General features: G+C 32.0%; 3 protein-coding genes across 3 annotated transcripts; 2 read left to right on the plus strand and 1 right to left on the minus strand.

The window, feature by feature from the left end:
- The first annotated feature begins 870 nt into the window (after nucleotides 1-870).
- On the plus strand, nucleotides 871-1,629 carry LOC127151015 (uncharacterized). Its single transcript, XM_051090227.1, has one exon. The coding sequence runs from the start codon at nucleotides 871-873 to the stop codon at nucleotides 1,627-1,629; it is 759 nt and encodes a 252-aa protein (XP_050946184.1).
- A 5,956-nt stretch (nucleotides 1,630-7,585) lies between these two features.
- Nucleotides 7,586-8,350, plus strand: LOC103498190 (uncharacterized). Its single transcript, XM_008460708.1, has one exon. The coding sequence runs from the start codon at nucleotides 7,586-7,588 to the stop codon at nucleotides 8,348-8,350; it is 765 nt and encodes a 254-aa protein (XP_008458930.1).
- Nucleotides 8,351-13,414: 5,064 nt separating this feature from the next.
- Nucleotides 13,415-14,434, minus strand: LOC103498155 (uncharacterized). The gene has a single exon (XM_008460662.3). The coding sequence runs from the start codon at nucleotides 14,382-14,384 to the stop codon at nucleotides 13,581-13,583; it is 804 nt and encodes a 267-aa protein (XP_008458884.1). The 5' UTR covers nucleotides 14,385-14,434; the 3' UTR covers nucleotides 13,415-13,580.
- Between the last annotated feature and the right edge of the window lie 8,616 nt (nucleotides 14,435-23,050).

Raw genomic sequence — 23,050 nt, forward strand, 5'->3', positions numbered from 1 at the left:
GAAAGTACAAAGCAAACCAAATGTAGAATCTTCAATCATTTCATTATTATTTCTCATTCAGTGGAATTCTTCCCGATGCTAAAAATGAAAATACATTACTTAAAAATGGAAAAGATCGGAAAACAAGGGGAAAAAAAAAAACTACGAACCTTCTGAGGACACACATAGCGAGGTTCAATAAAGCTCCAAGAGTTGAGGGAAGGTTCATTTAGTCTCTGCTGGGCCCTTCAATACCTTTAACAAACAACAGAGTTTTACACATTTACTCTAAAAGTCTAAATAATTTGTAATATTAGCAATAAACTAGAATATTAAATGAACTAAAAATACAAATTAACAAAGCAGAGAAGACAAATGGACCGAGTAAAATCCCAGAGTACAGAAATTTCTATCAAAGTCACATCATATGCATATCCATTTGAGTGTATTTCATCATATTAGACACAATTGAAGTGAAAATACAATGTAAAGAACAATAAACTATCAACAATAAGCAAAACCATTACGTTGTAAGGACCTAAGGAAGAGGAAAATATTGAGAATAAGCAGAACCCAGAGTTAGAAATTTCTTTACAACTTATGTGCATTTCTTCTAAGAACAAAGGTGGAAGAAATTACCTGAAACTAATGGCCTCAGATTCCTTATATAAACCCACAGCCTCCATTCAACATTCCCCACAACCTTTCCTGCAATCTTTTTAAAGCTCTTCATCTCTGCTATTCCTGTCTGTAATCTTTCCAATCTCTTATCTGCTCTTCTAGCAAACCCCATATTCACAAATCTCTTACCTACCCTTTCCTACCCTGCAATCCATCGGTATACCTTTTGTTTTGTTGGTGTTTTACTTTGCTTCAAGAGAAAAAAAAAGAATGGCCAAGCAGTTGTGTACTCCAAACCAACTGAAGCATGAATTGGAGCTGAAGAAGTACCTGAAACCTTACACCTGCGATGGCTGCAAGGAAATAGGCTTTGGGCCTCGCTACCGATGTGAGAAGTGTGATTTTGATCTTCACAAAGCTTGTATGTTTCCACAAAACTCGCCAGTTTTTCATGAATTCTTTCCACGTTCCACCTTCAAGTTCTTAAAAACCCCACCAAGGGCCTGCCACGACGAATGCAAACGGATTTGCGACGCCTGCACAAAGCCTATCAATGGCTTTATGTACCACTGCGAGAAAGATCAGTTGGATCTCCACCCCTGCTGTCGAAACCTCAACAGCAAATACCAAATTGAAGACGTGAAGTTCAATCTCTACAAGGAAATCCAGGGGAAGTGCATGTGGTGCAAGAAGAAGACCATCAAACGCCATGGCCAAAGTAATGGTTGGTCCTACATATCTGAGTGCGGGGAGTACCATGTTCATGTGGCTTGTGTTACTGAAATGGCTTTAGAGGAATGGTACAAGAACGGAGGAGGCTGGATCAATGCTAATAATGCCAATCAGGACGAACAACTGGCTCTTCAGAAGGTTAATCTGAAAGCAATTAAAGCTCGAGGGCGTGGGAATGGCGGAAAAGGGAACAAATATTGGAGAATCCTAAAGGTTTTCATCGAGACCATTGTCAGTATCGTTCTTGGAGATCCCACTACAGTTCTGGCGTCTCTTTTCGTCGAGCTGATTGCATAAAGCTTGTTCGACTTTTGTTTTGCCTTTTCTTTCTGAATTGCATTTTCTTTTTCCTTTTTGTTCCAAAAGTATAGTGAAGCAAGTCTGTAAGACTAAAACTATGTTTCAATTTTGATTGAATGCCTGCAAAGAAGAAATAAAAGTGATTTTTTCTTATTTTTGTAGCTGTTGTTATTATTGGGTTATTGATGATAAGTTGCTGTGGTATAAATTTAAATACAATCAAAGAGAATGCGAGATCAAACACAGAAACGCGTATATAAATATTGAATGAGAAATAGTTCATCATAATTAATTTCATTGATAATACGAAATGACAAAAACGAACAATTAAAAAAAAAAATCCGAGGCAAAGAAAAAGCAGAGGATTGAACAAAGCACGAGGACTAGGTGACCTAAATGGAAGAAAAGGAAAAGATGGGAAATGAAATGAGAAAAAATTGAAGTTACCTGAAATCATGGTGCGAAATGAAGCAGGAGATGAACAGAGTTGATTAAAGTAAAAACCAAAATCCGATGGCAGAGGCAGCCGGCGGACAGGGCGTCGTCGATCAAAGCAGGAGAAATTCGGTGATGAGAGAGAGAGGGTTGAAAAGAGAAGGAAATTTCAGAAGAAATGGAAGAAAGGAGTTTTAGGGCATTTGATTCCCAACTTGGGGAGGAAGGAAGATTGAGGATCAATTATAATATATATATATATTATTATTTTATTCTAAATTTAAATCTTAAGGTGGTTTGGGGAAGGATTGGATTTGGAAAGGTTGGGGTTCTAGTTTTAGTTTTATTACGTACTTCGACCAATAGTTAAAAAATGTATGTTATATAACAAAATGTGTTTGGGGAAGGGCTAATTTATTTATTTTTAAATATAAAAGCAGATTTAATACACAAATTTTATAATTTTATTTTATTAAATAATCTTTTTTTTAAAAAAAAAATTATTTGTTTGAATTTTTTTAATTACCACATTATTGTTAATTCGAGAGGAATGTATCTTTTTTTATTGATGTTATACATTTATTTCATTATCCATAAATTTCAAAACTTACAACCTATTATTGAAATTGAAACTTGTGTTTTAATTTAATCTCTCTCATTCAGATTTTTAATCTAAATTTTCATTAAATTCTCAATATCATTTGTTAAATTCAACTTTATGTTTTTTTTTTTCACTTCACTCTTTCCATTTTTTCCAAATTACTTTCACAGTCACCAAAATTAACAATTATGCATTTCTTATTACACAATTGTGAGTTGGTTCAAATAAACTAATTCTATAGCCCTTTCCAAACAATTTTGTAAACAAAAAAGAAAAGAAAAAAAACCACAATGAAATCAAATTTCTATACACAAAGAAAAGCTGAAAATGTCAATTAAGAATTTTATTAAATAAAAACTTACATAAGGTACTTAATTATAAACAGATTGTTAAGATGTACGGATTGTTAAGAAAGGTCATTTTGAAGTAGATCAGTGTAAATTGATGAAATATAGTAAAATTTTAATGTTATTTATCATCTAATATATCAAATCAAACCCCAAAAGATTAAGGGCAAAAAAAAAAAAAAAAGTCAAGAACAAGAAGAAGATACAAATTTAGTCACCCTCTTCCCTAAAATTCCATCTGTTTTGATATAATCAAAGAGTGATTTTAGTTTTCCAAATTTGAAAAACAAAAATCCAAAAAAAAAAAACAAAAAACACATCAATCTCACATAAATTTCTCCCCCTTTTGTAGATTCTCAAACCCCATCTCTTCTTTTTCTTCTTCTTCTTTGTTATTTTTGTTGTTCTAACGAGTTCCTTTAAAAACCTAAGCGGCGGTGACGGTGCCAACATAGAAAGGGTACTCTGACGGTGGAGAAGTAGATCTTCTTCTGAGGTTGGGAGGGAAAACCGAAATGGCTTTTAGCATCGGAGATGATATTGAATCAGAGAGTAAACCAGAAAGATTTGGAGGGGAAAATGAAGATAGTGAAAGAGGTAGAAGACAAAATTGAACGTAGAAGGGAAGGAAGCATAAAAAGTCGAGAAGGATTACCACAGTTTCAAGGGTATTACAGAGAGGTAGAGAGGGAATGAGTAATGTCAAAAGGATTTGGGAGGATTATGGAAACCCTAGTCTTAGGGTTTCCATAAATTGGGCCGCAAACAAGGGTTAGGGTTATGGAAATCCAACCCCACAGTGATAAATTGGGGCCCAAACAGCCTTTTAAAGTTTTGGGCTGACGTGAGGTTTTAGACTACCAAAATTACACCAATTATTTAGAATGTATTTTTAGGGATATTTAGATATTAAATACATTTCCAAAGCTTATTTTTAAAAATTCTTTCATTTTTTAAATATTTTCGTTAGTAAGATCTAATGTAATAGAACTAGTTCCTTACTCCAAGTTCAAACCCTCCACAAGTAAGATGATCAAACTTACCTTAATGTTCTTGGCATGCAATCGTGAATCAAGAATTACAAAAATGTGGTGATAAAAGTTTTGTCATCTAAAGATTTTCTACGGATAGAAAGACCTTAAAAGTTCAATTATCATAAACTAACTTGAAACAACCTAAAGGCAAAACTTACATAACCTTCCAATAAAATACTAGTGCATTGTGAAAAGACTAAATTAACCCTACTTAAATGTTGTCAAAAATGATAAGACCGGAAATATTTAAATTACATTACAATTATTAAATAAAATATAATTAACAATTTAACGCTTGGTTGGTTAATATCAATCAATGTTCTACTGAAATTGTTAAACATTCTTATAAGCAAGGCCACTTCGTAGATTGCAATGGGGTGTACAAAGTCATCAAAACTAACTAAGAAGGTTTCATGTTGTCCTCGTAATGTTCTATGGCATGTGGGTTATGGAAAAATTTAGAGAGATTAGGAGCTTGCACTGAATTTCATTACGGATACAGGTTGAATGTAGATTTTGATATTTCGCTATTATACTCCATTCTTATATATTTGTGTTTACCAAACAATGAAGCAAGTGTTGGACACAAACCTATATAGGTTTAGTACTTGGAAATTGTTTTTTCCAAGATAGATTTGGACATATGGTTACTAAATAACAAATAGACAATTTAGTTAAATGGTTAAAGTGGGTTTAACAATCCTTTAAAGGTTCTCGAAGATAACATAAAATTACTAGAGATAGAAATCCCTAAACCCTTGATGAATATAACTATTTTGAGTTTCTCTTATTATCATCATCATTCATCATCATCATCATCGTTATTATCTTCCTCGAGTAATTTTCTTAAAGATATAAATTCTTAAGATGGATGTTTTCGTTAGTTTTCGTAACTTCTCATTACTAAATCAAAATCACATTATACTTGTAATCCCAATTTTTCTATCTTGACAATACATGCCAAGTAGCCTAGTTTTATTAGATAATTGTATTTGTATTATGTAAATTTGAATGCAACATCATTTACACACATTTTTTTAATGTTTGTACAACGTTTACATACATTAAAACTACATTTGATAATAGGTAACCATTTTATTTTTATTTTTTACTCTTTAAAAAATTAAGTTTATTTTCCCTTAGTTTCTTTGCGTTTTTTTTAGTTCAAGACTAAAAATCTTCACCGAATTCCAAATTTCAAAAACAAGTCTTTAAACACTATTTGATATTTTTTAAAAATAGACAACAAGCAAGAGATTTAGAGGTAGTTTTAAGTGTTACTTCATTTTCAAAAATTAAAATCTAAAAAGCCAAATATCAAACGGCTAAAACCTAAATATTTCATTTGATGATTTATTCAAATAAGAGGTTTTTTAAAAAATATAACAAAGCAACAAAATATTTATAGAACAATTCAAAAAACGAGAAAAGCCTGCAAGCCCACCATAGAAAATACAAAAAATGCTTTGTTAACAACACGGGCGTAATATATTTGGTACGTTTAAATTTGTTTAAACTACTGTTTAGATTTGAACCCAAATCTAAATGATTTTTTTTTTTTCGAAATTTGGTGTTTAGATTTGGCTCAAAATTTGGTACCGTTTGGCTAAACAATTTTTTTAATTCTTTTGGTACACAATTGTTTACATTTGGCTACTTTAATCTAAATTATTTTTTTTAAATTCTTTATACACGATCTTTTAAATTTTACTATTTTTTTATACAGTCGTTTATATTTGGCCCAAATCTAAACGACGTTCTTTTCAAATCTTTTATATTTATATTTAGGTATTTTATATTTGATACACAATCTTAAACCAAATAATAGTTTGGAAAAAAGGAGAAAAATAAAAAAGACGAAGAGGTGAAGAAAGACGAAGAAGAAAGATGATAAAAGAGAAATGCTAACTATATAAACTTTGTTACATAGGCTGTACATATTTTACCTGTTATATTTATGAAAGTTTTGAATAGTAATTTTAGAAATAATAATGTGTCAGTGTGAATGATAATATTTTAAATTTAATTCTTATATTTACGATTATCACTAAGTAATTTATTATTTTTATTTGTTTGTGGTCAATATAATTTAAAGAATACAAATAAATAAAAATAATGAAAAAAACTTCTAAGAAATTAATTAATTTAAAATTTATTTTAAAGAAAAACATGTAAGACATAAATTATTCATATAAATGGACTTTAGAGAACATGATTTGTAGATAGTTTAATTTTATATATACATACTTGAATATGCCCCTAAAATTAATTTTGATTTTTTGAATACAATACAAGCAGAAATATTATATGTTAAATCACTCTCAAATTTAAGACATAAAATCATATTCTAAACACAAACTATAAAGTATTTTTGTTGTAAAAAAAGATTCTTGGCAAGAAAAATTAAATCTGATAGATATTGCTTTCAAATGACATCATAATAGATAATCAAAGAAGAGGGATCACAAACCTTGAAGAAGCTTCTGTCTTGTCCTCTAGGGATTTCTTAGAAATACCAAACTAAAACCTTTTATATTATTATTATTATTATTATTATTATTATTATTATTATTATTTGATATTATTTATAAGAAGCTTAATTAAGCGTTAACTAATTGGAAAACAAAAGGCAAGACATTGACTTTTGAAATTGGAAATTCCAATTGAATCATACAAGAAATCCCATCTTTGTCTCTTAGAAGAAGGGGTAAAACAGTCAACAAAGCTCCAAGAGTTGTGGGAAAGTACACAGCAAACCAAATGCAAAATCTTCATTCATTTAATGGAAAAGAACAAAAAGAAGAAATAAAAAAAGAACTAAAAACCTCCCGACAGACAGCGAGATTAAAAAATTGATAGTAGAGAAACTGCTGGCCCTTCTCAAAACCTTCCGCAAACAACAGAGTTTACACATTTTCTCTAAAAGTTTAAATAATGTGTCAGATTAGCAATAAACTAGAATATTAAATGAACTAAAACACAAACTAACAAAGCAGAGAAGACAAATGTACCGAGTAAAATCCCAAGAGTACAGAAATTTCTATCAAATTCACATCATATGCATATCCATTTGTGTGTATTCCATCATATTAGACACAAGTGACGTGAAAATACAATGTAAAGAACAATAAACTAATGAGAATAAGCAAACTCCTCAAAATCAAATGTATTTAGTTGTAAGGACCCAGGAAGAAAGAAAATATTGAGAATAAGCAAAACCCAGAGTTAGAAATTTCTTTACAACTTATATGCATTTCTTCTCAGAACAAAGACGGAAGAAATTACCTAAAACTCATGGCCTCAGATTTCTTATATAAAACCCACAGCCTCCATTCAACATTCCCCATAACCATTCCTGCATTCTTCTTAAAGCTCTTCACCTCTGCTATTCCTGTGTTCAATCTTTCCAATCTCTTATCCACTCTTCCAGCAAACCCCATATTCACAAATCTCTCCTCTACTCTTCCCTACCCTGCAATCCATCGTTATACCTCTTGTTTCGTTGGTGTTTTACTTTGCTTCAAGAGGAAAAAAAAATGGCCAACCAGTTGTGTACTCCAAACAAACTGAAGCATAAATTGCAGCTGAAGAAGTACCTCAAACCTTACACCTGCGATGGCTGCAAGGAAATAGGCTTTGGGCCTCGCTACCGATGCGAGGAGTGTAATTTTGATCTTCACAAAGCTTGTATGTTTCCACAAGACTCGCCAACTTTTCATGAATTCTTCCCACAGTCCGCCTTCGAGTTCTTAAAAACCCCACCAAAGGCCTGCCACGACCAATGCAAAAAGTTTTGCGACGCCTGCACAAAGACAATCAATGGCTTTATGTACCACTGCAAGAGAGACAAAGACGAGCTGGATCTCCACCCCTGCTGTCGAAACCTCGACAAGAATTACAAAATTGAAAACGTGGAGTTCAATCTCTCCAACAAAGTCGAGGGGGAGTGCATGTGGTGCAAGAAGGAGACCATCAATCCCCATGTCAAAAGCAATGGTTGGTCCTACATATCTAAGCGCGGGAAGTACCTTGTTCATGTGGCTTGTGTTACTGAAATGGCTTTAGAGGAATGGCACAAGAATGGAAGAGACTGGATCAATGCCAATAATGCCAATCAGGACATACAACTGGCCCTTGAGAAGGTGACTCTGAAAGCAATTAAAGCTCGAGGACGTGGGGAAGGCAGCAAAGGGAACAAATATTGGAAAGTCATAAAGGTCTTCATCAAGACCATTGTTAGTATCGTTCTTGGAGATCCCACTACAGTTCTGGCGTCTCTTTTCGTCGAGCTGATTGCATAAAGCTTGTTCGGAGTTTTTTCTTGCCTTTTTTTTCAGAATTGCATTCTCTTTTTCCTTTTTATTCCAAAAGTATAGTGACACAAGTCTGTAAGACTAAAACTATGTTTCAATTTTGATTGTATGCCTGCAAATGAACAAATAAAAGTGATGTTCTTTTTTCTGTAGCTGTTGTTGTTATTATTGAGTTATTGATGATAAGTTGCTGTCGTATAAATCTAAATAGTTCATCACAATTAATTTCATTGATAATATGAAATGACAAAAACAAAGAATTAAAATATAAAATAAATCCGAGGCAAAGAAATGAGGAAAACCGAAGGATTCCGAGCTAAGAATGGAAGGAAGAAAAGGCAGAGGATTGAAGAAAGCACAGAGGGGTAGGTAACCTAAATGGAAGAAAAGGAAAAGATGGGAAATGAAATGAGAAAAAATTGAAGTTACCTGAAATCATGGTGCGAATTGAAGCAGGAGATGAACAGAGGCAGCCGGCGGCCAGGGCGTGGATCGAAGCAGGAGGAATTCGGTGATGAGAGAGAGAGAGAGAGAGTTGAAAATAGAAGGAAATTTCAGAAGAAAAATGAAGGGAGTTTTTAGGGCATTTGATTTCCAACTTGGGGATGAAGGGAAGCTTGGGGGACAAATTTTAATATTATGTTAATACTAATGTTGGGCTGAGGCTGGTGTTATGGGCTGGGCTCAAAACTTGTAAGGAGTTTAACTAAATAGGAAAGTACGTGGGCAGACAACAAAAATAGAATAGAAGGTTTACTCTCTATAAATCATAAATTTTTATTTAAATTGATAAAATAGTAAAATAAAAAAAATTATGAAAAACTGATTGCTGGAATAATGTCTTAAATATCCCTGCCTAATTGAAAAAATTGAATCCTAAATACAATTATTTAAGAAACTATAGATACTCTATAATTAAAATTGAACTCCCAACGCATGATAAACACGTCAAAATCAAATTCCATAAGTTGTAGAAACTATTGGAGCTCCCAACTCGTCTCATTCAAACCTTTCAAAGTCTTTATATTTGAATTTTCTTCTTGTTGGCTCTTCTGACAGAAGACTTTGGAATTTTCGTCTAGCTTGCAGCTAAACCCGTGAAAGTTGATTAAACTCGACTCCAATAAACGTAGAAACGTTAGAACCCACCGCAAACACACAACCAACGTCTTCCTCTCCACAGACCAATGTCTCTCTTCTGTTGGAACTCTAGGAACCGTCACACCACACTCTTTTCTATCAATCTTTTTTGCTAGAAAAAACTCTCTGTTCTTTCAACTTGGTTGCCTCCTCTTCCTATTTTTCATGTTTCTTTTCTTTTTTCTAATTTACTTTAAAAGACATAAGAAAGAAGATTCAATTAATTGCAAAAATGCCATTAAGGCATATTCAAGGTCACTTAAGAAATTGTAACCAATATTATTAATAAATTGTTTAAAATATAACAAACCCAAAAATCTTGTAGATATATTTACATCATTTTAGGGATATTGTATAAAATTTGAATTCAAAATAACAATCGTGTATTATGTATTATTTATGAAATTATCGTTAAATCAGCAAAATTTGGGATGAAAATGTTGTAAATGAAGTTTGTTATTTTAACATTATTTTAAGGATTATAATCTTTAGCATAATTTTAGGGATTCAAACTAACTATTTAAATTTAAAGTGTAAAAATTGGATTTAAAAATAAAGTTAAAAATTGAGATTAAAACTAGGGATATTTTCAAAAATATAAAAAAACGGCAAATAATTTATACTGTATAGAACAATTTCGAAAATGGAAAAAGCCCAGAGACCCAATGTGTAAAATATCAAAAATGCCTCTCAACAATGCACGTAATATATTTGGTAACCCGATCGTTTAGATTGGACTAATTTGTTACATGATCATTTTATTAATTGGATTGCACGATCATTTAGATTTGGCTTCACGATCGTTTAGATTTGACTACCCCAAATCTCAACTTTTTTTTTTTCAAAATTTGGTATATTTAGATTTGGGGTTCCAAATGTAAACGACTTTTTTTTTCAAAATTTGGTATACGATCGTAGATTTAGTTACACGATCGTTTAGATTTAGCTACACGATTATTTAGATTTGGCTACACGATCGTTTAGATTTGACCATGTTTTTTTCAAAATTTGGTATAAACGATTTTTTTGAATATTCTTTATACACACTTTTTAGTTTTGGTTACTCTAATTTAAATGCCTAATCAATTTTTTCAAGATTTTTATACACCATCAGATTTGGTACCTAATCAACGTAAAAAAAGAAAAGAAGAAAGACGATACAATGCATGCAGTGAATGAAAAAAAGAAAAGAAGAAAGAGGAAGAAAGACATGCACACATCTAAAAAGATAGAACAACAAGAAAGATGATAGAAAGAAATATTTTGTTACCTAAATCTAAAAACAAAAACAAAGAAATGAAGAAACGGCAGCTTAAAAAGAAGAGTAGAGAGGAAACGGTTAGTACAAAAGAAAAAGATGGAAGGGCAAACTTAGAATATTTAAAAAATGACTAACTTTATGGGTTTGTTAGACGGCTCATAAATATTTTAATAGTTTGTTATATTTAGGAAAGTTCCCTTAAAACTAACTATTTTAGGGGAGATATATATTTCTAAACTCAAAAGGTTAATAAATATCAAATATGTATTATATATTATTTATGTCTATTTTTTGATAAATAATTTAAAGAAAAAAATGCGAAATAATTGAATTTATTTTGGTGTTATTTTAGAGATACAAGGTAAAATTTGAATTCAAATTGATGTTTTCAAGGGATGATATAAATTGTAGATTCAAATTGTTATTAAAATTTTGTAATATGTATTAATTATTTAATAATTTTTTTTATAAATAATATGAAATATAAAAAATTGTGAATTAATTGATTTAAATCATAATAAGTAAGGGATGTTGAAACTAAAGTCATATCTTTAGGTGCTGAAATCTTCTGCTAGCAAGATAATATTTTTTGATTTAGTTAAGATTTACCAAAAATGAATATATTTACACGTATTCGTACTATGTGATATTTTATTAGGCAAAAAATTGAAAAAAATATCCAGTTGGCAATTTTGCCGTAAATCAAAATATTTTTTGGATTTGCTATTATTCTATTTGCAATCCAATATTTTGCTATTTTGATGGTTAATTTTGACGAGAATAGCAAATTGAAACTAATGACATATTTTTAGAGATTGTTGGAACAATATAATTTTTTTTTGATTTAGTTAAGAATTATGATAAGTGAGTATGTTTACAAATACACTCATATGTGATATTTGATTTGATTTTCTGATCAATTGTCATCCGTGGAGGGGTAATGTAAAATAGTTTTGCCATAAATCAAAATAATTTAACAGTTTGCTATTTTTCTTTTTTCTATTCATAAATTTACTATTTTCACAAATTTTCCAAACTACATTCCTAATAAGTCGTAAAGGTGTATCTAAACAACATCCCTACAAAATTTCTTTGATGTAAATACAATATTAACGTTTCAAAGGTTTTTTCCATTCTTTTATATTCTAGTTGATTTCACAATCTTTACGGAATTTGCAAATTCTAACTAATGCCTTTGGCAATCTACATAAAAGATTTACAAGTTCCAGTAGTTCATATACAGGAAAACGATGCATTGATCATGAATCCTCAATAAATTGCAAACATTGTCAAAAGAGTGAATTGAAGATCGAAGGTTGCAAGAATCAAGGAGTTTTTGTGGAGGGTGGAGCAATGAACATTCGGATTGATACGACAATAAAGGATGCTTACACGTGATTTGAAGTCTTATGGGTGTTTGAAAAATGAAGAGACCTCTATTAGAGTTTTCTAGTGATTTTTATGTACTTGGGCTTGGTTGGTCCTGGATTAGATACATGCACTCAACCACATTCGTTTTGATCATATGAATTTGAGGTCAAGTAAATAATATTTAATTGGACCAAAATAATTAATTTAATCCAATTTAATAATAAAAATATATGGTGTAAATTCATTTATTTTGACAATTTGTGATTGGTTCCAAAATTTCTTATTCCATATTTATATATATATATAGTAAATGTACCTCAACAAATCTCATAAAACCATTTGTCTAGTCCCTACAACATTCAAGTGTCAAGAAAACTCAGGATGTTAAATCCTAAATATATGTGACCGTCATGTATTGAACTCGTGACAGATCTAGAAATTTTATACATAAGGGCACTATATAATAAACAAACTAAAATAATGTTAAAAAAATATTTGTAGCTTCATAGATTAATTAATTTAACACGTATTACAATTATTCTCTACGACTACGAGTTTTATATTTTAAAATCTTTCTCAATAGAAGTTATAAGACAATTGTTGATTTCCTATTGGATTACATAGATGAATCTTCACAATACTCACAACAGATCCTCACTCACATTTTCCCACATGAACGATTTAGGTTCACATAATTTATACTATATACAAAGTGGGCATCATCTATAGTGTTTCCTAGAATAAAGTATTCAACCCTATTCTTATATTATAGACCATTTACACTATTTACTCGAGCTTATCTACGCTTTTATGTCACTACACAAAGTTTAAATATTCATACTATAGTCAAAGCGCCTTAGTTTATTGAATACAAAGTTTACAACAAGGTGCAAGTGATTAGTTCAACAACAATTTATTAAACAATACCTCAATAAAACCATTTTATCGAATAACAAAAACTGTTTATCATTCACTGACCACAAATTTTAGGACATAAAACCTAACATTATAAAGGAAGAACATTAAAAACAATAAATTTGATTGTTGCTCTCTCTCCAAGCTTTCAACTTTCATTATTTTTAATCTTATTCTAGAGAGAAGTTCTTGTTCATTGTAATGATTAAATATTATGAGTTCAAACTTTGTGTACCAACTGAGTTTATTGTCTATTATCCAAAGCTTCAAACATTGAAACAGTTTGGTCGTAACATGTGGAAAAGATCAAATATTTGCTTTTAAACACGAAAAAGGAACAATATAGCAATTTGATCCTACATAAGTTTGCCAAATCGTCCTTTGTGTTTCATTGAAACATTTGTGATATTTACAATGAGGACTACAAGTGTAGAGATATACACAAAAAATATTATTACAGGTAAGGAAATATGAAAGAAAAATAAAAGAATTGGCTAATCTTTAGAAAGCATATATAGAAACAAACAAAGCTCATGAAAGCAATTCAAGAAGCAAAGTGGCAAGAACCAATTTGGGATCTCGAATAACAATACTACCAACAGTGGTTTGAATTAAAACTTTGAGGATTCTCCAACACATGTTCCAACTTTTACCATTCCAATTCCTTGTAGTTTGAACTTCTTTAAGATTCACCTTGTATAGAGCCAGAGCTTTGAGGTCGTCTTCCTTAACATTGTAGTTGACGATCTTGTTGATAGTGTGGCTGTTGTTGTTCCATTCTTCCAAGAGTATTTCAGTGACACATGCAACATGAACATGGTACTTCTTGCATTTGGAGATATAAGACCATCCATTGCTACGGTCCCCTTCTTTGATGCTCTTTTCATTGCACCACAAGCACTTTTGTTTCACATTCTTGTGGAGATTGAACACCAATTCTCCTCCTTTCATTTTGTATCTTCTCTTGAGATTTCTACAGCCAGGGTGGAGATCCAAGTCATGCTCCTTGCAATGGTACACAAAGCCATTGACCGACTTTCGACAAGCGCCACATTGTCGTTTGCAATGTTTGTGGGAAGCTTTTGGTGGAATTGTGAAGAAATCAAAGGTGGAATTGGGGAAGAACTTGTGGGTTGTTGATGGGGTAACTTCCAAACAGTGTTCATGGAGATCGAAATCGCATTGTTCGCATCGGTACCGAGAACCAAAGCCTTGCACCTTGCAACCATCGCAAATGTATGGCTTTATGTAGCTTTTGAGCTCAAGTGGATGCTGGTGGGATTTGGTATGAAACAAATTTGTTGCCATTTCTGAAATGTTTTGATGAGAGGACATTTGTTTTGGTACAGGAGAAGGAAAAAGGAAAAAACAGAGTGGACACTGATCTTGAGAAGAAATTGCAGATTGTTATATTTATAAATTTAGGATATTTCTCTTTGATCCTTTTAATAATGTAATCCGTATGAAATATTGAATGAAGTTTCCTAGTACTTGGATTTTACGCGGTAATTGGGTATTTCCTCTATTTTTGTAAGTTGTTGCATACAATGTGTGACGTAATTTTGTTTGTTGTTTATTATATACACGAAAAGAAATTGGGACTTGACAACTCACAGCGAGTCCGCAACAAAATTAGGAGAAGAAAAAGTATATTAAATGCAGGCTTTACATACCCACTACAATGGATATAAATAAATAAATAAAACTAAATAATGATAGCAATAATTTAAATGATATCGGAAATTGTTATTTATGATCGGTTTTTCTTGATCTTAGCTAAATATGAGAAATGGAAGGTATGCATTTTTTTTGTCATGGAATATGAAATATTGTATTCGGATTTTACGCGCTCATTATGGATATTTCTTCTATTTATTTAATTTTGAGATATGTTCGTTGTTTTATATATTTAAATAAAAAGAAGACACTCGTGGCTATTGAAAATATATTAGTATTTTTTTAAAACAATAATAAAATAAAATTAAGACGTGCTAACCATTTCCAATAATATTTTTTTTAGTATAATTTTCCAATAAGTTTTCTCCTACACGTTGTTTTCCTATTAAATAATGACCCTTCCGTCCGGATATCTTTGAGAAATTGGAATTCTCTAGATCTGTCTTACCCCTATTTTAATCATATGTAGTGTTAGTTTTAATTTCTATTCAAGTAACACTTTGTATTTGTATCTTGTTTAAGAAGAAATGGGTTTGCTAAGCTCTTCCAAGTTATGCTGTGCTTTCTGATCGCAGAGCATGTTCTTATTAAGTAAAGCTTAAAGTTTAAAGAGAGGATGCTTTGTCATTTCACTTAGAAGTATTGGAACTGTCTAAGTCGCGTTCAAACTTAGAATGTGAGGGATGTGTTTTGAGTGGAGGTGTGACAACAAATGCTAGTGTGGCAAAAGTTTAGGTGAACTACGATGAAAAGTTCACGACAATGAGGGGACTCGAACCGAGAGAAAGTTTGAGAGGAGGAAGAAAGAGGGGAGTTGCAATCTTGAGAGGAGGGAGTAAGAGACGACACTATTTGACAAAATAAATATGACAAGAGGGAAAGGAAAATCTCAAGGTTAAAGTCTCAGAATAGCTTAAGGTGCATATATATTATGTCATTAGCCTTGCTTCTCTTGTCACGCCCCTACACAAAACGGACCCCTTGCCCTCCAATTGTGAATGCGACTTAGACAACTCCAACGCTTGTAATTAGTGAAGCGCTAGAACACCCACTCTTTAGACTTAAACTTTACTTAATAAGAACATACTCGACGATAAGAAAGTGCACACTACAAGGAAGAGGAAAATTCCTGACGCTCTAAGGAATCGATCAACGACGTTGGAAAAACATCTCCCGACATCACAAGCTTCGTCGGGAAGATTGTCGAGTGTAGTGTGTCGAGAGAGTAATTCTCGACATGCAAACGGGACAACATCGGGAATGACCTATTCTCGACGACGTCACTACCAATGGACGCTGGAAGTCTGTAGCGGTTTACTCCTGACATCCCATCCTGGTGTCAGGAGTAGCGTTTGTCTCGACGTCGCATCGAAAATATATTCTTCAACATCATGGAGAGAGCGTCGGGAAAAGTGCTTATTTTCGACGCCCTGCCTACGTCGGGCGATATTATTATATTAGTTTTTTAATTATTTATTCAATTTTTTTTATCGTTAGGCACTCTTTTGGGTTCCAATTCGATTAAATTCAATAAAAGTATGAAAGACATCAAACACAAAAATAATAACAAATTATAAAAAAAATTGTAATTTATAAAATTAAATAGTAAATGCGAATGTATAAGAAAAACTACAAATACTTTAAATTGTTCAAAACAAATTACATAAAAAAGAAAAAAACTACCCTATCTCCTAATTATTGTTGTGGACGCCTAATTCAATGAATTCCAAACCGACAATAACATAAAAGTAAATTTAGATATATATCACCGATTAGAAATTAAACAAATTAAAAGTAAAAAAGTACGTAACCCAAGTGTTCAAACATACGTTTTAACAATTTTAACTTTATCTATGCAAACAATTTGGATATACTTTCATTTAAAACATATATTTATTTAGGTCCCTCTCGCTCTCTCTCCCATTCTCTCTCTCCCGCTTTCTCTCTCTCTCTCTCTCTTTCTCTCTCCCACTCTCTCGCTCTCCCACACACTCTCTCTCTTGCTCTCACTCTCTCCCACTCTCTCTATCTTGCTTTCACTGTCTCTCTTTCTCTCTCTATCTCTACCCCTCAATCGCTCTCCCACGGGACTCTCTCTCTCTCCCGCTCTCTCTTTCCTGCTCTCCTGTGGGACTCTGTCTCTCTCTCTCCCTCTCCTTCCCTCCCTCCCTCTCTCTCTCTAAAATTAAAATAATAGTATCTCTTTCCTTGACACCGTGAGCATTGACGTTGGAGATTGGTGGACCATTCTCGACATCTAAATGTGGAAATCGGTAATGGGTTTCTTCATTGACGCTTGCTTAGTAACGTAAAAAATGGTAAGACATTCCCGACGTATGCTTCGTCGACTTCCCCTTCGGCATCGGGAATGCTCTGATTTCTTGTAGTGACAACAACTTTAAGCTTGAAAGAACTTGATAACTTTATTCCTCTTAAATAAACTTGCTACAAATACAAGCAATACTTTAATAAAACTAAAACTAATACATCAACTCTCAATGCCTTGCTACAGCTCTTAACATCTAGCACAACACAACAACTCACATTCGCTTACCTGGAAATGAAAACTTAAAACATAAGCCTAATGCATGCTTAGTGAGTGACATTTTAGGAAAATCTTTTGAGGAATACAAGTACATGCACAAAAATAATTTTACAAAAACAACTTCTCTGTGCCTTAAATGCGCTGAGAACAATAAACAGTACATTAGTGCTTTATTTCTTTCTCTTGGATATTGAACATTCTCAACGCATATACTACTGTGATAATTCTCTTTCGCCACCAGCACCTCTGCAGACCCTCACCCAATTCTAGTTGCTCCAGTGCGCAGTTAGCTCGAATGTGGACCACTCAACGCATCTAGCCACCTCCTCACTATAGGGACCCCTTAACGCAAACCACTCAGCTCATGATTGGAATAAAGCTAATGGTTTACTCACATACAAGCATCATAAGAACGAAACACATATTTTGACATTCAAACAATCATGCTTTTCATATAAATCATTAACAAGATTACAACATGATTACACTATACATAACATAACATAACATGACGACCTTAAAAGAAAAGCTGTAGAAAACTTTGCTCTTTTCTTTAGAAGGGTCACTCACAAAGTCAATACGTTTCCTCCTAACCCCTTATTAACACCTAACCTACTCTTTTTCTCACCTGAACTCTCTTGACGGAACTTAGTACTTTAAGAACTCCTTTGTAACTTTCCTTTTCAACTCATAGGCTATTTATACTAATCTCAAGCTGGATTAGTCATCCTCAAACTTATCTTAAGCTCGCTAGCTCCTACTTAGTGCTCGTCAGCTCCATCTTAAACTCATCTAAAGCTTGCCAACTTATCTTAAAGCTCATCAATTTAATATTTCCTCTAATCATGCTTAATTAACTTAAACTTAACACGTAACTTGCTAACGAATCCGAATTAATGAGCCATCACCTCTTCTCAACCTTCTTTCCTCTCCTAACTCTTACTCACATAGCTCAAAATACGTAATACCCTTTCTCGCATCGCCTAGCCAGAACACATGCTCCTTCTTTAAAAGGTATAGAACTTATACTTAGTAATTTTTATAACTTCCTTCTTTACAACCTCTTTACTCTAGAACTCGGGCTTCTTCACAACCTCAGGTTTCTAGTTAGGAAGAGTTCAAGGAAGCGTTTCCATGAGGAGAAAAGAAATTATTAGTTTCTATAAATAACACAGTGAAGCTTAACTATAGCAAAGTATGAAAAAAAGTTCATTGAATTATCGAAGTATGCTTGGTGGAAGATGAAATAGATAGAGATATAGAAAATTTAATTTCAGGAAGGATTAAAAATGGAGATTCATATCCTAGTTACAAAAAGTGTTACATGGAATGAGTTTTCAAAGTTTTAGATCCTTAAGGGCGTGTTTTTGACCCATGGCTAGATTTAGAATTATGGAGGTTTGACATTTGAAGCCAAACCTATGTTTGGCCACTTGGAATAAAATTCTTGGGATTAAGAAACCAAACCCATGGGTTGTTGTTTTCTTTTTTATTGAATGTCATTAGTTTTAGAAAAAATTTCGCTTCAACCTCTTATCAATGATCATTGGCAACAAACGTTGGCCAACATCAAGATCAACCATTTATGACTTATCGTGATAGATTGATGGTCACGAAGACCGATCATCTTGACCATCGATTATCGATCATCTTGACCGTCGGTGATTGATCCTTGATCCTTGGTGACATATACAACTTTGGACATCACTGTCATCGAATAAACATCTTGATCATCAGTGACCAATCGTTATCATTAATGATCGATCGTCGTGCTTATTAACAAATGACTGTAGTGATGGTCAATGACCAATAGCCATAACCCTTGTCGACTATTTGTCTTGAGGGTCCACGACCAACCAATCGTTTTAATCATTGGTGATCGTTGAACGTTTTCACCAAGGCTTCCTATACTCTTTCCTATGGGTTTGAATAATTTGGATTAATTTTTTTTTCTAAGTTCAATCTAGAAAATTTGTTAGCCAACTCTGGGCATTACTCCCATGACTATCGTCACAACCATTTAGTGCCATTTAATTTTCCAAAACTCCACCGGCGAGCTTTCCGCCATCAACTCCGGTAACCAAAGTCAACCTTAAGAAATTAATAAGAATGAATTTTTGAAAAACTTTTTTTCCTGAGTCATTCCAAATACGTCTTTGATTTAATTACAATAACATTATTTAAAATACATTTTCCCATTCTTCTATTTTTTTTTTCATTTGGAGTTTTATCTTTAATAATAATTATTATTAGATCATCTTTTTTAATTATCTCTTTTCTCTTCTTTGTTTAAAATTAATATTTCCTTCATTTTAGAAGATTTTTTTTTTTATTTTTCTTTTAAGTGAAAATTGATAACCTATCTATTGTGATCTCAAGTACAAGTCAAATAATATTGGTACTATAGTGAAAAATTGTAAATATGTACTGTATGTACCATGGTTTATTTTTAGCTTAATAACATTTTTCATTCTTTTCATTGGTCAATTTAACCATAAGACTTAGGACTTGTTTGGATTGACTTAAGAAAAAAGTGTTATTTTTTTAAAAATCATTTTTATTTAAACTTTTTTTTGATAAAAGTGGTCGTTTAAAATACACATGCGTGTCTTAGAAATGCAACCATAACCATGTCTAAATGTAACTCTACTTAACTTTCGCTTTTGTTTGACTCTTTTGGTTGTGCTTACTTTTGAAACCCTATTAGACCCTTTTAATGTTGCTAACCTATACTTTTGTAAACTCCATTAGATTACACGACTTATTATATTTTATGAATGGTTTGTAATATTCCTAATTAGACCATTCATGTTAATATAGTTGTAATCAAATATATTGTTATTGAATGACTTAATTTTTTTTTATTTTTATATTAAAATCAATAGAATCAATAAAATTGAACTACAGGTAGAATATATATATATAATTTAATTAAAAAAATATAAATATATATATAATTTAATTAAATATTGGTTCATGATAAAATTTATGATGTACACTTAAATATAATTAAAAAACAGTATATTAATCCAAAGTTAGGTTTGAGGGTGAATAAATGCATAAAAGGATATTAGCATCCTATAACGCCTGTTTGAAAATATTTTATTTTTTTAATCCAAATAGGTTTATTTAAAGGGGTTATTTATTTGATAAATTGTATTTATTTTATTAAAAAATTAGAAAAATGAGACGACTAATTAACATTCTCAATGTCAATTTTAAAATATCTCACTAATTATCTCACTCTAGCTCCAAAAATAAAACAAAGTTGTATTTCGTACCCATCCATTTATTATCATGGAGTACTTGGAATTAATTAGGGAAAATAATACCTTCAAAATTTGAGACATTTGACAGTCTCAAGGATCAACTCATATTTCAGAAGTAAAATATGAATTATTCCTTAAGAGTAGTGCAAAACCTCCGAAAAGAAGATTGAAATTCAATTTGTAAATTAAGGTTAAAAGCAAATTGAGATTTTGTTTAGAATGTTAACAAGTAAATTTGGGTTTTAACGATACTATTAATCAAAATATTGTGTCATTAAGAATAAAAAGGGATAGGATAAAAGTAAAATGTATCGTTAAAAATAACAAATGTGAAATTTTTAATGACACATTTTTTGCGTCATTATTTAATTTTTTTTGACACAATTTTGTGTCGTTAATTAACGACATAATTTATGTGTCATTAAAAAATTATTCAAATAAAAAAATTATTTTTTCTCTTTCTTGACACAAATTTGAGGTGTAAAAAAACACTCTAACTTTTTGTTTGCGTTGCCGTTGCCGTTGCTCTTTTGCGTCCTATCGATATTTTTCCGTTGCATCTCTCTCGAACAATCCAACCGTTCGTCGTTGTTGTCTCCCTCCGCCATCCACCTGTTGCAGACGTCCTCCGTCGAGTTTGTCATACCACCTCCTATAGACGATTTCCGGCCACCGTCTTTCCCTACAAACGATTTGTGTCGTTGTTAAAAGAACTGCCACCCTCTTACCTATTGAATTTTCGATCGCCGTCGTCTTCCTCTAAAAGATTTGTGTCGTCGTTCAGCGAGGTAATTCCTGTCGTGGATTAGGACTGTGATCGAATAGAGTAAGATTGCAACTAAAGGAGATTGAGAACAATAATAATGAAGAAGAAGGGAGATGATAGAACACAAGGATTTTACGTAGAAAGCCCCTAAACAAGTTAGGGTAAAAATCACGGGCAAGGATAGAAGAATTCACTATATAAAATAGAAGTTACAAAACCTTTATTTCTTATTGAGGGATACAAAGCTCTCTAGGAAGAAACTCTCTCTATTTTATATTTTATTCAACTTGTTGGAGATTTTGGGATGGATTGGCAACCATGGGTTCTTACCTATTTATAGCCAAAAGATATTTGGCCATCAAACAAATCTAATGGCTCTAATTTGTCCTTGATATATGTGTATGATCTAATGACTCCAAATATTCTAGAGATATGTGAAAGATCTAATGACTATAAATTAATCTTGGAGAAAGTGTAAGATCCAATGGTCCAAAATTTGTCTTCAAGAAACTTCTTGAATCTTAAAGATAATTCAAGATAATTATTCAATAATTCCGTCCCAACCGTATATATTTTCTGTTTTATATGTGCAACGAGATTTGTTCTGTCTAAAAAAACAAGAAGAAGAAAACACAAGAGTAGAACGGTTCCAATACTTTTGAGCTTTTTTATGATTTTTGTCATGGTTGGACTTAACTTCTACGGACAATTTTGATTGTGTTACTATGAATTTGAGTTCCATATGCTGAAGTAGCTTTTTGTATATTTTTTTATGTTTGGGTAGTCTATTTTATGTGGCGTTTTTAAGTTCAAGTTTATGGTGCTATTAACAAAACCAAGTCTGTCTCAGTTCAGAAAGCAACCTCCACACATTAGGACGAGAGTAACAGTATTCTCGACGAGCAATCCTATCGTTTGGAGGAACTGAGAATAGTATTCTCAAGAAGCAAAGGTAAAAAACTTTCAACATGTTCTTGAAACCATGATAAATTTACAAATTATATCCTTGTAAACCTAAATAAAATTAGAGTTATATGAATTTGAAGTACTTTAGAAAATTAAACTTGATATGAAATTGAAACTCGATCAAAGGAGTTAAAAATCTTTTTATGAAAAATGCATATTGAGATTAAAATTGTATTTAGAAATTTCAAATTGAAATGATTACAATTTTCTTAAATCCAATTGCATTTATTTAGAAAGAATTCAAACTAAAACAGATCTGGTTATTTTAGAAACTAAACTTGAATAAAATTGAAATTGGACTAACAAACTTGAATCAAGATCGGTTTAAATTTAAATTGTGAACAAGTTGAAACTACAATGGTTTTGGGAAATTGCCAAAAATAGCTTAAAAAAGGAGTGTTAAATGACTTTTGGGATAGTTTTTGAAAATAAAGAGTTTTAGGACAATTTATGTGTGAATGGACAAAAATGTCCTTCATTAAATTTCTCCTTCTCCTTCCCTTTCCCTTCTCTTCCACGTAAAAGCTTTCAACTTTCGCTTTCCCTTCTCTTTCGCGTAGAGTTGTTTCCTTTTCCATTCTCTTTTGTGTAGAACACCTGAAGTAAAAAAAAAAAAAAAAAATCGCTCTGCTCCGATACTTTGCTCTGCTCTAATGTCGTTCGAAGATACTCCGACCATTCGTCTCTTGTCGTTCGTCGATCCTCTAGTGCATTTCGTCGCTCCTTCTTTTCAAACCATTCAATCAACTTTGAGCGTTTTCTCTTATTTCGGTGAGTT

This window comes from Cucumis melo, chromosome 9, assembly GCF_025177605.1.
Source record: "Cucumis melo cultivar AY chromosome 9, USDA_Cmelo_AY_1.0, whole genome shotgun sequence".
Lineage (NCBI taxonomy): Eukaryota > Viridiplantae > Streptophyta > Magnoliopsida > Cucurbitales > Cucurbitaceae > Cucumis > Cucumis melo.